Below are 14,760 nucleotides of genomic sequence, written 5' to 3'. Positions count from 1 at the left end.
CGTTGCCCGTGGCAACCATGTTGCATTATGCAACAGCTTCTCATAGCAGCCATTTTGTGACTGGTGCCTCCAGCTGCTCAGAATTCAAAATATGCCCCCTGGTCCAAAAAGGTTGGGTGACCCCTCCCCTAAAGCAGGCACCCCCAAATTCAGCCCTCCAGATGTTTTGGGACTACAACTCCCATCATCCCTAGCTAACAGCACCAGTGGTCAGGGATGATGGGATTTTAGTCCCAAAACATCTGGAGGGCCGAGTTTGGGGATGCCTGCCCTAAAGGTTTTCCTGAGGGCCAGCATCTAATCTTTTGGCGTCTAAGCAACCCAGCACCTGATATTTTTCCACCTGTCCCTGAAGCGGCCTGGTCTAATTTTGCATCCTAAAATAAATTATTCGAGAGAGAGACGGATTTGCTTCTGGAGCCACAACCTGGCATCAATTGCACCATTGTTCTCTAGGAAAATTACCGTATTTTTCACTCTATAGGATGCACTTTTTCCCCTCCAAAAATTAAGGGGAAATGTGTGTGCATGCTATGGAGTGAATGCAGGCTCCTTGGCTTCAGCGATAGCAACACAAAGCCTCCGAAGCACAGAGGGAGTGCTCCCTCCGCGCTCCGGAGGCTACGCGTTGCTTTTTTTGAGAGCCAGTGTGGTGTAGTGGTTAAGAGCGGTAGTCTCATAATCTGGGGAACCGGGTTCGCGTTTCCGCTCCTCCACATGCAGCTGCTGGGTGACCTTCGGCCAGTCACACTTCTCTGAAGTCTCTCAGCCCCACTCACCTCACAGAGTGTTTGTTGTGGGGGAGGAAGGGAAAGGAGAATGTTAGCCGCTTTGAGACTCCTTAAAGGGAGTGAAAGGCGGGATATCAAATCCAAACTCCTCCTCCTCCTCTTCTTCTTCTTCTTCTTCTTCTTCTTCTTCTTCTTCTTCTTCTTTCGCTCTCCAGGCTTCAGGGATAGCCGCCTGAAGCCTTTGGAGTTCAGTGGGAACTCACACTGCGCTCCGAAGGCTTCGGGTTCCTTTCGCTGAAGCCAGGAGAGCAAGACTCTCCTGGCTTCAGCAGAGAGGGAGAGCTGCGCAGAGCCCCTTCAGCAAAGCGGGAGGAGAAATGGAAGGGGCTCCTTTTCTCCTGCTGCTTCGCTGAAGGGGCGCTGAGCAGAGAGGGGGAGATTTTTTTTTTCTTGTTCTCCCCCTCTAAAACAAGGTGCATCCTACGGTCGGGTGCATCCTATAGAGTGAAAAATACGGTAACTCTGACACACACACACACACACTTTCTCCCTTGACCGTGTGTTTTTGTTCTCCTGTCCCTTCTCCCAGGCTCCCTGGACTCGCCGCTGTCCGACTCGGAGGATGAGTGTCCCGAGGACATGCGCCTGCCTGCGCAGCTCGGGTCCTACAGTTTGTGTGACAACCGGGCAGCTACTACCACTCCGCCTTGTGCCCGGGGACCCGCTCACACCGTGGTGATCAGCCAGCCGGCACCCATTGCCAATCAGATCAAGCAGCTGCCCGAGGATTCCAGTTCCGACTCGGTGAGGCCCTGGGAGGCAGAGATGGGTGCAAATCAGCTGAGGGGAGGTCATGGATCTGGCCAAACCTAAGAACTGAAGAATTTCCTTGCTGGTTGTGGCCAAAACTCCATCTAGCTAGTGTGTTGTGTTAATCATCGGCCAGTTAGATGCTCCTGGGAGGCTCTCAAGCAGGGCGTGTTAGAGAATGCAGAAGTTCCCATTTTAGCTAGCGCAAGTGGAACCTGAAATAAACTGTTTCAGTGCAGACTGCTCTTGTTCACTGCCAGCCAGCAAGCAATGCCCTTCGCCACAACACTCCATTCCATCCCTCCTCCCACTTGCTTTTCCTCCCCACTAGGGCTAGGCGGTATATTCATACAGTGGTACCTTGGTTTGCAACCGTTTTGGATGACAGTGGTACCTCGGATTAAGTACTTAATTCGTTTCGGAGGTCCGTTCTTAACCTGAAACTGTTCTTAACCTGAAGCACCACTTTAGCTAATGGGGCTTCCTGCTGCTGTTGGGAGTACGATTTCTGTTCTCATCCTGAAGCAAAGTTCTTAACCCGAGGTACTATTTCTGGGTTAGCGGAGTCTGTAACTTGAAGCGTCTGTAACCTGAAGTGTATGAAACCTGAGGTACCACTGTACAACCGTTTTTTATTACAACCACGTCAAACCCTGAAATGTGTGTCCTTTTCTTTGGATTACGACCCTTGGCCAATAAAGCGAGATGAGCGCCGCAACCCCAGAGTCGATCATGACTGGACCTAACAGTCAGGGGTCCCTTTACCTTTAGTGGCTTCTCATTTGCTCACATACACAAGAGAGAACCCAGGACAGATTCCCCTGCCAACCTAGGCATGCCATCATCTGTTTCCCCTCAGTGATGGGCAAAGGAAGTTGGGGGTTGAACCGCGTTGGGTTGGCAGAAGCCAGGCCTGCTTGTACCGCTCCTTACTTTTGCATTCTGTATTTAGGAGGCTGAGGACGAGAAGGCAGTGCTGATGGCAGCTGCCCAGAGCGGTGGTGAAGAAACCAACCTGCTCCTTCCAGAGCTGGGCAGCGGCTTCTATGAAGTGGCCAGGTAACGGAAGCTAGGATGCTCCGGAGTCTATTTTGATTACAGTTCCCCCTTTTCAGAGAGAGGGCTGTACATCAGTGGGGGGGGGGGGACCTGTGGCTCTGCAGATGCTATGGAGCTCCAGTTCAGGGATGTTGGGAGATGTAATCTTAACAACATCTGGAGGTCCGCAGGTTTCCCAGACCCGCTTGTACAGGCTCTTAGTGAGTTAGCACCTTGAGATAGGGTGTGTGCATGCATATGTCTTAAAATGGGGCTGTACCTAACGTGACGGCCCCATCAGCATCTCCAGGAGTCATGCACCTTGTCTGCTATTGCAGCAAGCTTCAAGACTCTTTACTCTACCGTGGGTTTGCATGGCGTAGTCCAGGGTTTCCCAAACTTGTGCCTCCAGCTGTTTTGGGACTACAACACCCATCATCCCTAGCTAGCAGGACTAGCGGTTAGGGATGGTGGGAACTGTAGTCCAAAAACCACTGGAGGCCTAAGATTGCGAAACCCTGTTGTAGCCCCACGCCAAAGCAACCACCTCCACTCCGAACCCAGCCAGGACATCATTTTGCCAGATTTCCAGTTCCATGACGTAGCACTTCACCAGCTCATTTTGCACTGTTTCCTCTTTCTCCCTCCCTCTGTTTGCAGTGGCCTGACAGGGCGGCAGATGTCGGAGCCGGGGGCTTGCGGCATGGGGGTCTCTCCCTTAGACCTGCCCTCACCGGCCCATTGGAAGGAGTGCCCCATCTGCCACGAGCGCTTCCCGCCCGAGAGCGACAAGGAAACATTGGATACACATGTTGACGGGCACTTCTTTTTCAGCACCCATGACCCCTTCACCTTTGAGTAACTGTCTCTCCCCTCCCCAAACCCCCTTCCTCCCAACCACCACCATGCCCCTTCTGTTTCCCCCTCTCTCTTCCATGGGATCCAGGCTGGGGATATAGTCCCTTCCTTCTCCCTTGATAGTGAGATTGCTATGAGGAATGCTTTGCCCCAGGAAGGGTGGCTTCAGCTGCTAGGTGGTAGCAAGGGGTTCCCAACTTCCTGGGACACCCTCTCCACGGTCAGAGTCAACTTGCATTAGGAGCAGCAAGGTTAGTTAGCTCAGAAGTTAAAAGCATGTCTTCATGACACCCAGGATAGGCACATGTGTGCAAGGGGGGCAGAATGTGCCAGCCTCGTCGCCAATGCAACGCCAGCCCCGATGATCCCAGCCTTGCAGAGCGGCTCAGGGAGGGTGGTGTGAGAAAGACAGCCTTGCACCTCTTGATCCCAGGCTCACCCTCGCTTTGCAAGGCTGGGACCCAAGAGCACATGGCTGTTGTGTCCTTCTCATGCCACCCTGCCGGTGCGGGCTGGAGGGGCAGCGTGAGGAGGGCGCAGCAGAGCAGGCAGGCTCCCTATGGTCCATGCCCATTGTGCCCTCCTGATGCCCTGCCAACCCTCTGCTGTTTTGTGAGGCTGGGATATGGGATCAGACTCGCAAAGCAGCACAGGGCTGGCAGGGGCGGTGTGAGGAGCAAATTGTGCCCTCGGAAAAACTGCACACACACACACCCCCCGCTACACCTCATGAGACCCTGTTTACTCACAGCCAGTTATCCTGCGATGGCAAGCAAGTTTGAAAAAGGGGCCGTCAATCCCTGGCAAACTCAGAGGCCTCTTGACTCTCCTCTTCTTGCTCATCCTGGCGAAACAATAACAAAGGGGTAGTTCACATGGCATTGTCCATTGGACTCCAACTCCCATCAGCCCTGGCCAGCCTGGCCAGTGATGAGGGGTGATGGGAATTACAGTAACAGCGATAGCTGGAAGGCACCGCATTGGCTGCCCCCGCCCAAAACAGGCCTTGCGAATGGTTGTCACCTTTTGGTGGGCTGAGCTCTCCATTCAGCGGAGGTCCACTGCAACCTCAGCGAAAGGGTGTCCTGTGATTCTTTGTTCGTGCAACATGGGTTGCTTGTTTTTTTAACCACAGAACACTCTTAAAATGGTAAGCACAGCCTCATAGTGTTGGGCAGTTCAGACATGAAACACCCCTTCATCCTCACATCCTTCTGCAGTTGTAGCCTGGGGACAGAAGAGTCACTGGGACACGTGGCATTTCAGTATTCCACTCTGAGCACCAGAATGCCAAAGGTTCACGCAATCATGCATGGTGACACACGCACACGGGTGGCTTTCTCACTCAAAGTCCGTTCGCTCCAGCTGCTGGCCCTGATAGCGTAGGAAACAACACAGGTCAAGTTGTTCAGGAAAACCCAAAACACATTTTAAGAATTATTGAACTGCTAAGCCCCCTGGGCGCCATGACTGCGATCCCTGCACTGATAAGCTTAGAACCGGCTTTGGCCATGAGTTTGAAGCATACTGTAGACATGGTGGTAAAGGGATTCATAGCACACATAACATGCACCCGTCTTAAGACCCTTGATGGGGTCTGGACCTGTACTATCCTTCCCACATACTTGAGATCTCAGTCAGAGGCCCTCTTGGGGAGTCCACACCCTCGGTCTGTGAGCTGTGTCCCCCCTCCCCCCCCCAAAGGAAGGGAGTCTCCTCTTTAGCAGCTTCATGCCTTTGGAACTCCCTCCCACTAGAACTGTGGCATGCCGCAGGGTTTTCAGAAGGCCTTTGAACCTGTTTTGCATTGGCCAGTCTTTTCTGAGTAATGTTGCCCCCTTTTGTTGGATCGAAGCTGGAATGTTACGGAGATTTTGAGTGTGCTTTATCTTTTTTTTGTTTTTGTAACACTGGTTATATATAAATATATATAGTTGCAGTTATGTTCTTTATTGTTCTAAGCCGCGTTAGACGTGCTTGACATAGGATAATTTTTAAATAAATAAAGAGGGAGAGGGAAGGATATATCTTCACAAGGAGAGGGGCTTTGGGGCGAAGCAAATGAGCAGGAACCCCCCTCCCCCCACACACACACTGAATAGCAGCATCCCAGACTACAGGTTGAATGATTTGAGCACTTTCCTCCCATAGAATGCCCCCTACATGTACAACATTTACATGTCAGGAATATAGGAAGTTGTCTTAAACAGAGTCTGCCCATTGGTCCACGTAGCTCAGTACTGGCTGCACGGACTGGCAGCAGCTCGTCAGGGGTTCAGGCAGGGTTTTTCCCGAGGCATTGAACCTGGGATTTTATGATGTCCTACCACTCGACTATAGCCCTCCCCAAAAGTAGCTGGACCCAACTCCACAACACACACACACCCGAGGCCATAGAAAGCTGCCTTTTACTGAGTTGTCAGACAATTGGTCCATCTCACTCAGAAATGTCTACTCTGACTGGCAGGTTTCAGACGGCATCTCTCTCTTTCCCCCTCACCCCCTTCCTAGAGATGTCTAGGACCATGGGTAGGCATACTAAGGCCCGGGGGCCACATCCGGCCCAATCGCCTTCTCAGTCCAGCCCACTGACGGTCCGGGAATCAGAATGTGTCCTTTTATTTAAAATGCATCTCTGGGTTATTTGTGGGGCCTGCCTGGTGTTTTTACATGAGTAGGATGTCTGCTTTTATTTAAAATGCATCTCTGGGTTATTTGTGGGGCATAGGAATTCGTTTATTTCCCCTAAGAAAAATATAGTCCAGCCCCCTGCTGAAAAAGTTTACTGACCCCTGCCTAGGACTGAACCTTCTACGTAAAGAGTTGGTGGTCCACGGCTGATTTACAACTAGCGTTTCCCTAGCGAGGATGGCATTTCCCTGGTCAGAGTATATATTCCCCACTCCTCCCTGTAGTCTGAAAAGGACCAGCCCAGCCACAGATGCCTAGTGAGGCTTCTATTCACCTAACTTTTAATTCTTGAGTGTGCGTGAGCAGAAAGCAAACAGATGGATGCAAATGAACGAAAGTGTGTATTTATCGTTCCAGCTATAGCCCATACTCCAGCAATACCCAAAAGATTTTATTGCTTGTGTTTATATGGTATATAGCATTGTGTGTGTGTTGTTTTGTTTTAAATAACAACTAAAGCAACCAGGGTAGTAGACACATAAATTAGAATAAAGCAGAGAAAAGACTTCTAATAAAAACCTTCTGTATGCCTCAACACCGCCAGGGAAAGAAATTATATAAATTCCAGGCAGTTCCCCTCCCACTTTAAACATGATCAATATATTTCCTAAATGTAGCTGCTGCCTTTGCATAAGTAGCTAAACACTAAGGTTATTTATTCCATGATAATTCAAGCTCAGAAAATAGTCCAGCAATATTATTTAAACTTTTTGGGGGGAACAGGAGCACTAGAGTGATGCGAGGTAAAAGCCATTCCTTTCTTAGCAAGGAATAAAAAGTAGAGAAGTTCACTCACAAGGGGTATTTTTAAATTAAGGATGAATCCACATGCTGTTGATCAGGGTGGGGGTCTGCATCCCCCTGCCCCAATGTAAATTGGGCAAATTATGCACAAGCAGCGAAGTAATTCTGCATCCACAATAAAGAACAGCAAATATTTATATTTCAGAATCAAAGGCTGGATTGGGCTACTACAGGAAAGACAGTGCAGCAACTCATTTATTGTAGGGTGCAATAATAAGAGCTAAAAACATGGGCAGCATTAGGGGTTTGCTTTAAAAAAGAAATTAAGGAATTAGGGTGCAGAATTAGAGCTGGGGACTAGGCATCTCAGTCCTGATTATCAGAGTTGTGTTTCCTACTCAGCCCATACCCCTACATTCTTCCCCAAAAAAATAAATTAGGCAAAGTATGAATATTTTTGCACCATTTTGGCACAAATTCTTCCAGAATAAAGGATAGCAAATGGGGTTAAATTTCAGAAGAGAAGCAAGAAAAGGAGTTTCTTGATGGGCGTAAAGCCCAATAAACATTTTGATGGTTTGAGACTACAGGAGAGGTAGAGGCCAGTAGCACCTTAAATCATATGCTGATTTATTGAAGCATCCATTTTAATAGGGAAGAGCCTGCATCATCAGAAACAGTACCAAACCACTGTAGGAGCCTTTCGAGAGAATGAGACGGGCAAAGAAGAGCATGGAGACTGATGCCCGCAGCAGAGGGGTGTTAGTCAAGAGTAGCCACAGAGGAAAGTTGTGGAGGAAGGATGCCAACCTATGAAAGGGAGGGCATACCTGGGCAACCAGAATCACATTCATCAGCCTATCTTTGCCATCCTAAGTGCATGAAACGAGGAGAGCTTTTGGGTTTTTCTGAGCTGGGAACCATTGATGCGCAGAATACACACGGAATGGCTGTGATGATCCCCATTTTAACATGGAGGAAACCCAGTTTCTTTAAGAAAAAACAGGTTTAGCATGTTTGGGCTATTGTGCAGCAGGAAGATAATGATCATGAGTGTGTGTGTGTGTGTGTGTGTTTTTGCTTGCCAGTACACACAGGTTTGGGACGCTGGTGGCTGGCGCTGTGGGTTAAACCACAGAGCCTAGGACTTGCCGATCAGAAGGTCGGCGGTTCGAATCCCCGCCACGGGGTGAGCTCCTGTTGCTCGGTCCCTTCTCCTTCAAACCTAGCAGTTCGAAAGCACGTCAAAGTGCAAGTAGATAAATAGGCACCGCTCTGGCAGGAAGGTAAACGGTGTTTCCGTGTGCTGCTCTGGTTCGCCAGAAGCAGCTTTGTCATGCTGGCCACATGACCCGGAAGCTGTCCACCGGCTCCCTCGGCCAATAAAGCGAGATGACCGCCACAACCCCAGAGTCGGTCACGACTGGACCTAATGGTCAGGGGTCCCTTTACCTTTACCTTACACACAGGTTTGACATGGGCAGGACATGTGGGGTTTCTTTTATGCCCAACTTCCACAAAATAGGCATCTCCACTACGGTCACAGTTAGGTGTGTTATTGGTGCCATTGGGGAGCAAAGGTGACCCTGACATACCATTTCTGGTTGAGCAGTTATTCCCTAAGATCTTCCTGCCTCCGTTGAAACAGGAGCAAAACCCACATCTAGCTGCAGTGATAGTCAAAGCTAGTTAAGGAATAGTAGTCTGCCCCCCCAACCGGACGACCTTGTCGTCTCCCAGCCTGGTTCCCATTGTTGGGCAGTTGTCTGACAGCCAATCTACATGTGTGGCTGGCCTGTACCATTTAAACTATAGTAGGGGGAATCACACCTTTGAACTCCCTGCTCACTGAAAGCTAGTGTGGCAGGGAGAGCGGTTCAGTTGGAGCCTCCCTCGCTTTCTGCTAGTTTCTCTAGTTTTTTGAGGGGAGAGCATTTTGAACACTTCAGTGGCCCGAAGTGATACCTTAAAGCAGTGTTTCCCAGACTTGGCTCTCTGGCTGTTTTTGGACTACAGTTCCCATCGTCCCTTACCGCTGGTCCTGCTAGCTAGGGCTGATGGGAGTTGTAGTCCAAAAACAGTTGGAGACCTAAGTTTGGGAAACAGTGCTTTATGAGGAAAGTTGCATGCTCCGATTCTGCTGGATGTTTCAACGGGCTCTGAGACCGGTTTGGAGGCCAGGGTCCCTGATGGCTCATCACATGGTGGTTGATGATAGCAGATTTACACCTTGGAATTGTACTCTGTGAGAACTGCCAGAAGCAGAGAAGGGATGAATGAAGAGGTGACCCTCCTCCCCAGTCATAATTCCTTAAGTAGACTTGGTTCCCTGCCCTTTTTCCTTCCTGTTTTGTTGTTTTTAAGAAGCCCTTTCTCAATGGTGCCCTGCCACTTGCCTCTCCAAACTCCCTACTGGCTGCTGCTACTGCATGCATCTCCCTTGCAGTACATTTGCACCCCTTGCTGGGGTCCCATTGTGTTTGGTTTATTAGTTTCCCTCCCTTTTGATCCCTCCCCCCACATCCCTGTAAATATACCCTCTGGCTCCCCCCTGTTAGTTGAGCTTTGCACTGGCTTTCTGCTAATTTTTGGTTGCAAATCCTTCATTTTATTCTGCCTGTTCTTCCTGGCGTCTGTGCCAGGCCCTGAGAAGAAGGATGCAAGGCTTGTATGCAGCTGGAGAGAAAGGTCGCATCCGTGCCACTCATTTAAAGCACTCATATGCCACTGCCTCCCCCCTCCAAAAAAAAGAACGCTGGGAACTGTAGTTAAGAGTGCTGACCTCATGGAACTACAATTCCCAGAACCCTTAAACTACAGTTCCCAGGATTCCCCATTAGGTGTAGGAGGGCTTTAAATGCATGGCGTGGACATGACCAGAGATGGTGACTCTCTAGTGACTGTGCCTTTTGGGGAGGCTGTGACGCCTCTGTTCGCTTGCGCGGGAACCTTTGGATTGTGTGACGCATTTGTGGCTGTGAGCTCTTCTCACCTGCTTTTCCCCCACCCAGTGGTTTGTTTGTTTTTTACTGAATATAATAGTCAATGGCGAAAAGTTCAAAGCAATAACCCCTCCCTCCCCTCCCTCAACATCTTGACATACCCCCAAGTCTATGTATAGGGTGTACATATATATATTTATATTTATATTTATATGACATGTTGCAGCTATTCTAATAAAATGCGGCCTCTCTGCAACAACCTGCCTATCTTGTCTGTTGAATATTGTGGTTCCTGGGGGGAAACACACACATCACACACACACACACACACACACACACACACAATGTTCCTTGGCTCCTCTCTCTGTCATCAGTCCTGGCCAGCACCCGGAAATGACATCAGCCATGGATGCCAGCAGGCCACAAGTTTTGCTGAGTGGGAAAAGCAAATATTGATAAAAAGTGATGGGGGTGTGGTCAGTTTTCATATGGTCAAGATCAATACAATGGGCACTCGGGTTGCGAATGTGATCTGTGCAGGATGCATGTTCACAACCCACAGCATTCGCAACCCTCAGCTGCGCATTGGCGCTTCTGCGCGCGCGCGCAACCGGCAATACCCGGAAGTAACCCGTTCCAGTACTTCCGGGTTCCGGCGGTCCACAACCCGAAAAAATGCCACCTGAAGTATCTGTAGCCCGAGATATGACTGTGCCTGGGTTTTGCCACCATGGAATTTTCCATTACCAATTCCCATAGCCATAGCTGTGGAAATGTATTGACTAACTGAGCTTGGATCTAGCCGCCCCTGCCCTCTGAAAATGTTATTATTATGGAAACTCTGAAAATGATCAGGAACATGTTTAGTCGTGTCCGACTCTTCGTGTCTTCCACTGTCTCCCACAGTTTGGTCGGACTCATGCTGGTAGCTTCAAGAACACTGTCCAACCATCTTGTCCTCTGCCGTCCCCTTCTCCTTGTGCCCTCCATCTTTCCCAACATCAGGGTCTTTTCCAGGGAGTCTTCTCTTCTCATGAGGTGGCCAAAGTATTGGAGCCTCAGCTTCACGATCTGTCCTTCCAGTGAGCACTCAGGGCTGATTTCCTGCAGAATGGAGAGGTTTGATCTTCTTGCAGTCCATGGGACTCTCAAGAGTCTCCTCCAGCACCATAATTCAAAAGCATCAATTCTTCGGTGATCAGCCTTCTTTATGGTCCAGCTCTCACTTCCATACATCACTACTGGGAAAACCATAGCTTTAACTATACGGACCTTTGTCAGCAAGGTGGCACCTACACATACACACCACTTTTAATTGTTCTCCAAGACGTGGAGGGGTGGAAAAAGGAAAACTGGAACAGTCCAGGGTCAAATCAGAAACTGGGATGCCTTCTGTAATTCCGGTACTGTCCCTGGAAAATTGGGACACTTTGAGGGTATGGAATCATCCTCCAGAAGTGCACCAAAGCAAACCAGGCTAGAGAGGGTGATGGAAACAGGCAGAAAGGGGAGATGGGCCAACAAGACAGACATGGGTGGTGGAGAAGGGCCCTAGCTCAGTGACAGAGCACATGCTTTGAATGCAAGAGGTCCAAAGTCCTGTCCCTGGCATCTTGTCATAAGGAGCCTCAATGAACAGGCACCTCTCTGGTTGAGACCTAGTTGGTGGAGAACCTTGTGGTCTTCTGGATGCTGTTGAACTATGACTCCCATCATCACTGGTATCAGGGAGCTTTCTACCCTTCTAAACCAGGGTTCCAGACATCCCCGGTTCCCGGGGACAGTCCCCGGATTTGCAAACCTGTCCCTGGACAAATTCCCTCCCCAGATTTGCACATCTGTCCCCGGGAAACATGGCAGCAGCAGCCTCAGCAGCCCAGAGCCAGCTTGGTAGCGCAGTTGGCTCTGGCTGGCTTCAGGAGCTGCTCGCTGCCGTGGTGCCCACCATTTTTCCTCGCCAGACGTCTCAATATGATGTGTCTTGTGTGCAACACATCGTATGGGGAAAGGGGGCAGGAGATCGGGGAAGGCTTGGGAGTCACGGGCGGGCAGCACACCATTGCCCAGGAGGGGTGCAAGGTGTGCGGTTTCTCTGCCAGGCAAGGTGCAAAGCCCTTCTTTCGCACCCTGTGAATGGTGCGCCACCTGCCCATGACTCCCGAGCCTCCCTCAATCTCCTGTCCCCTGCCCCCTGCCCCCTTTGTTTTGACTGATCAGGGGAGGCTCAGGAGTTGCGGGCAGGCAGACGTTGCCCAGTTTTCAAAAGACTCTGCGCATTTATGTTTCACAAGGTGCGAAAGAAGGGCTTTGCACCTTGCCTGGCAGAGAAACCGTGCACCTTGCGCCCCTCCTATGCAACGCTCCCCCGATCAGTCAAAACCAAGGGGGAAGGGGGAAGGAGATTGGGGAAGGCTCGGGAGTCATGGGTGGGCGACACGCCATTGCCCAGTTTTTTAAAAAAACCTCTGCATTTAAGTTTCACCGGGTGCGAAAGAAGGGCTTTGCACCTTTATACAATATGCATGTGTGCTTGGGCCCAGGGTCTTTTGCCTCACCATCCCCACTACTGACTCCCTGTTGCTACTCAGCTTCCAAAAAAAAAAAGTGTCCCCAGATTCATAGAAAAAAATCTGGTAACCATTTTCTAAACATAATTGCGACACTGAGGGAAAGGGCAGGGCCAAGGAGGGGAGGTTAACATGGATCAGATCCAACCTCTGGGCTGGTGGTTCCCTATTCCATCCCTGCCCTACACCACATTGTCTCTTGCAGTAGAGAGCTAGGTTGTGCTGGAGTATGGAGGTAATGAACTTCCATCATCTCTCTCTCGTCCCATCAGTAAGCAGGCATCTGCTGCCAGCGACCCATGCCAGCGTGGCCCTTTGGATGAGATTCATGTTGGCCCAGCGCCTAGTTTCCCTTTCTGAATTCATTCCTGTTTCCAGTCTCCAGTTGCAAGGGGGTTTATAAACCCTTTGGATCATTCAGAGCTAACCATCAGTTCATTCATGAGAAGACAAGTAATTCTGGGCAGTCTGCTGAAAAGGTGTAAAAATCACTGTCGTTGTTGTTTGTTGTTGATGCTAAGGACAGGTTTAAGATGCTCACTAGCAAAGGTGGTAAATGGATTCCCTTTGCCATCTCTGGCCAAGTGTGTCATTTCATCACAGAATCAATCAATCAATCAATCAATCAATCAATCAACATTTACAGTGGTACCTCTGGTTACGTACTTAATTCATTCCGGAGGTCCGTTCTTAACCTGAAACAGTTCTTAACCTGAAGCACCACTTTAGCTAATGGCGTCTCCCACTGCTGCTGCTGCTGCCACGCCGCCACCGCGCGATTTCTGTTCTCATCCTGAAGCAAAGTTCTTAACCTGAGGTGCTATTTCTGGGTTAGTGGAGTCTGTAACCTGAAGCGCCTGTAACCTGAAGCGTATGTAACCCGAGGTACCACTGTATTGGCATACAGAGAAAACAGGAATATGTGGGTCGAAACATAAAATTGGCATCTCGTCGCAGAATCAGAATTGTTGACTTGGAAGGAACCTCAAAGGCCGTCTAGTCCAACTCCTTACAGCGCAGGAATTGCAGCTAAAGAATGCCTGATACATGGCCATCCAGCCTCTGCTTAAAAACCTTTGATGAAGAAGTGTCCACTACCTTCCATGGGAGTCCGTCCCACGATCTGGCAGCTCGTAACATCAGCAGCTTTCTTGTAATTTGAATCCCTCAGCTCCAGAACAATGCAGTGACAGTGAGTTCCGCAGTCTTAAGTAGGAAGTTGGGCAGGAAAGCCATCTTGATTAGTTTGCTGACAGTGTCCTTTTCAGAGGCAACCTCTACCATGTCTGGTCCCTCATTCACTGCAGACTTCCCCACCCAGCCCAAAACCAAGCCAGGGAAACCAGCATCCCCTGGAAGGAGGGGAGCAGCGCTCTCCTTGTTCCAGCACTAGAGCAGATAACGACAAAATCAATTTTTATCACCCTTGGCTTTTATGGACCCTTTAAAATATAACAGCAAATCATTGAGGAATTCATTATTCTCTCCCCACTGCCACCGCCACCTTCTTTCTCTCCCAGTCTGTGTACATCTCGGGTTGTCTGTGTGTGTAATTTTATTTAATTAGAAATGTAAAATACAAAAGACCTGCAGGCAGGTGAAGATGGACAGGCGGAGTGGTGCTGAGTGATGGCTCAACGAGGCCGGATTTACGGCTCTACGGATGGAGGCTTTGCCCTTGTATAGCCAATAGTAATGGAGTGTTGCAATCCAAGTCTTAAGCGCAATGGGTGACCTGGGATCTATAGATCATTAATACAACCTGACTCACGGCTGCTGCAATTATCCGGGGTGAATAAGATGGAAACGCGGCAGAGCGGGAGGGGCAGCCAGCTTAAAAGAGGCCAGGGGCTGAGCTGCGGAGGCTTCTCAGAGGGTGATGGAAATGGCTCAGTGATGCGAAGGGGGTGGGGAGGTAAGGAACAAGTGCATGCAAAAAGAAAAAATAAGTGGGTGTCAGATTTTTTTATTATTTAAAAAAAAATCCCCATAAATGTCTCAGCTGTATCAGCAAATAAGTCCGTGGGGGAAGCCTCGTCGCATCTCATTTTCCATCTGTCCATTTTATTATCTTCTCTTTTTTTCAAATTTTTTAATTAATTTTCCAAATTTATAACAAACATATCAACAAATACAAAAGTAAACATCAAAAAACAACCACAAGCAAGCAAACACAAATCCCAACAGGTCAGCAACTGGGGCTGGGTGGGAATAAAGGTAAAGTGTAAAGCGACCCCTGACCATTAGGTCCAGTCGTGACCAACTCTGGGGTTGTGGCGCTCATCTCGCTTTATTGGCCAAGGGAGCCGGCGTACAGCTTCCAGGTCATGTGGCCAGCATGACTGAGCCGCTTCTGGCAAACCAGAGCAGCACACGGAA

General features: G+C 49.6%; 1 protein-coding gene and 1 long non-coding RNA gene across 4 annotated transcripts in view; one reads left to right on the top strand and one right to left on the bottom strand.

The window, feature by feature from the left end:
* CALCOCO1 (calcium binding and coiled-coil domain 1) overlaps positions 1-5,380 on the top strand; it is a 35,873-nt gene extending 30,493 nt beyond the window's left edge. For all 3 annotated transcript variants that reach the window (XM_083728875.1, XM_083728874.1, XM_083728876.1), the window contains exons 13-15: positions 1,321-1,535; positions 2,494-2,600; positions 3,240-5,380. In XM_083728875.1, the coding sequence (XP_083585001.1) occupies positions 1,321-1,535; positions 2,494-2,600; positions 3,240-3,441 (524 nt within the window). In that variant the 3' untranslated portion in view covers positions 3,442-5,380. The remainder of the gene's footprint in view (positions 1-1,320; positions 1,536-2,493; positions 2,601-3,239) is intronic.
* Positions 5,381-5,827: 447 nt separating this feature from the next.
* On the bottom strand, positions 5,828-10,071 carry LOC310839978. Its single transcript, XR_014561710.1, has 3 exons — positions 7,461-10,071; positions 6,108-7,413; positions 5,828-6,052 (listed from the first exon to the last, which is right to left on the bottom strand). It is a non-coding gene; the product is annotated as an uncharacterized lncRNA (long non-coding RNA).
* Positions 10,072-14,760: the final 4,689 nt, after the last annotated feature.

This window comes from Podarcis gaigeae (genome assembly GCF_964106915.1).
Source record: "Podarcis gaigeae genome assembly, chromosome: 2".
Classification (NCBI taxonomy): domain Eukaryota; kingdom Metazoa; phylum Chordata; class Lepidosauria; order Squamata; family Lacertidae; genus Podarcis; species Podarcis gaigeae.
This window is presented reverse-complemented; position numbering and strand designations above follow the sequence as displayed.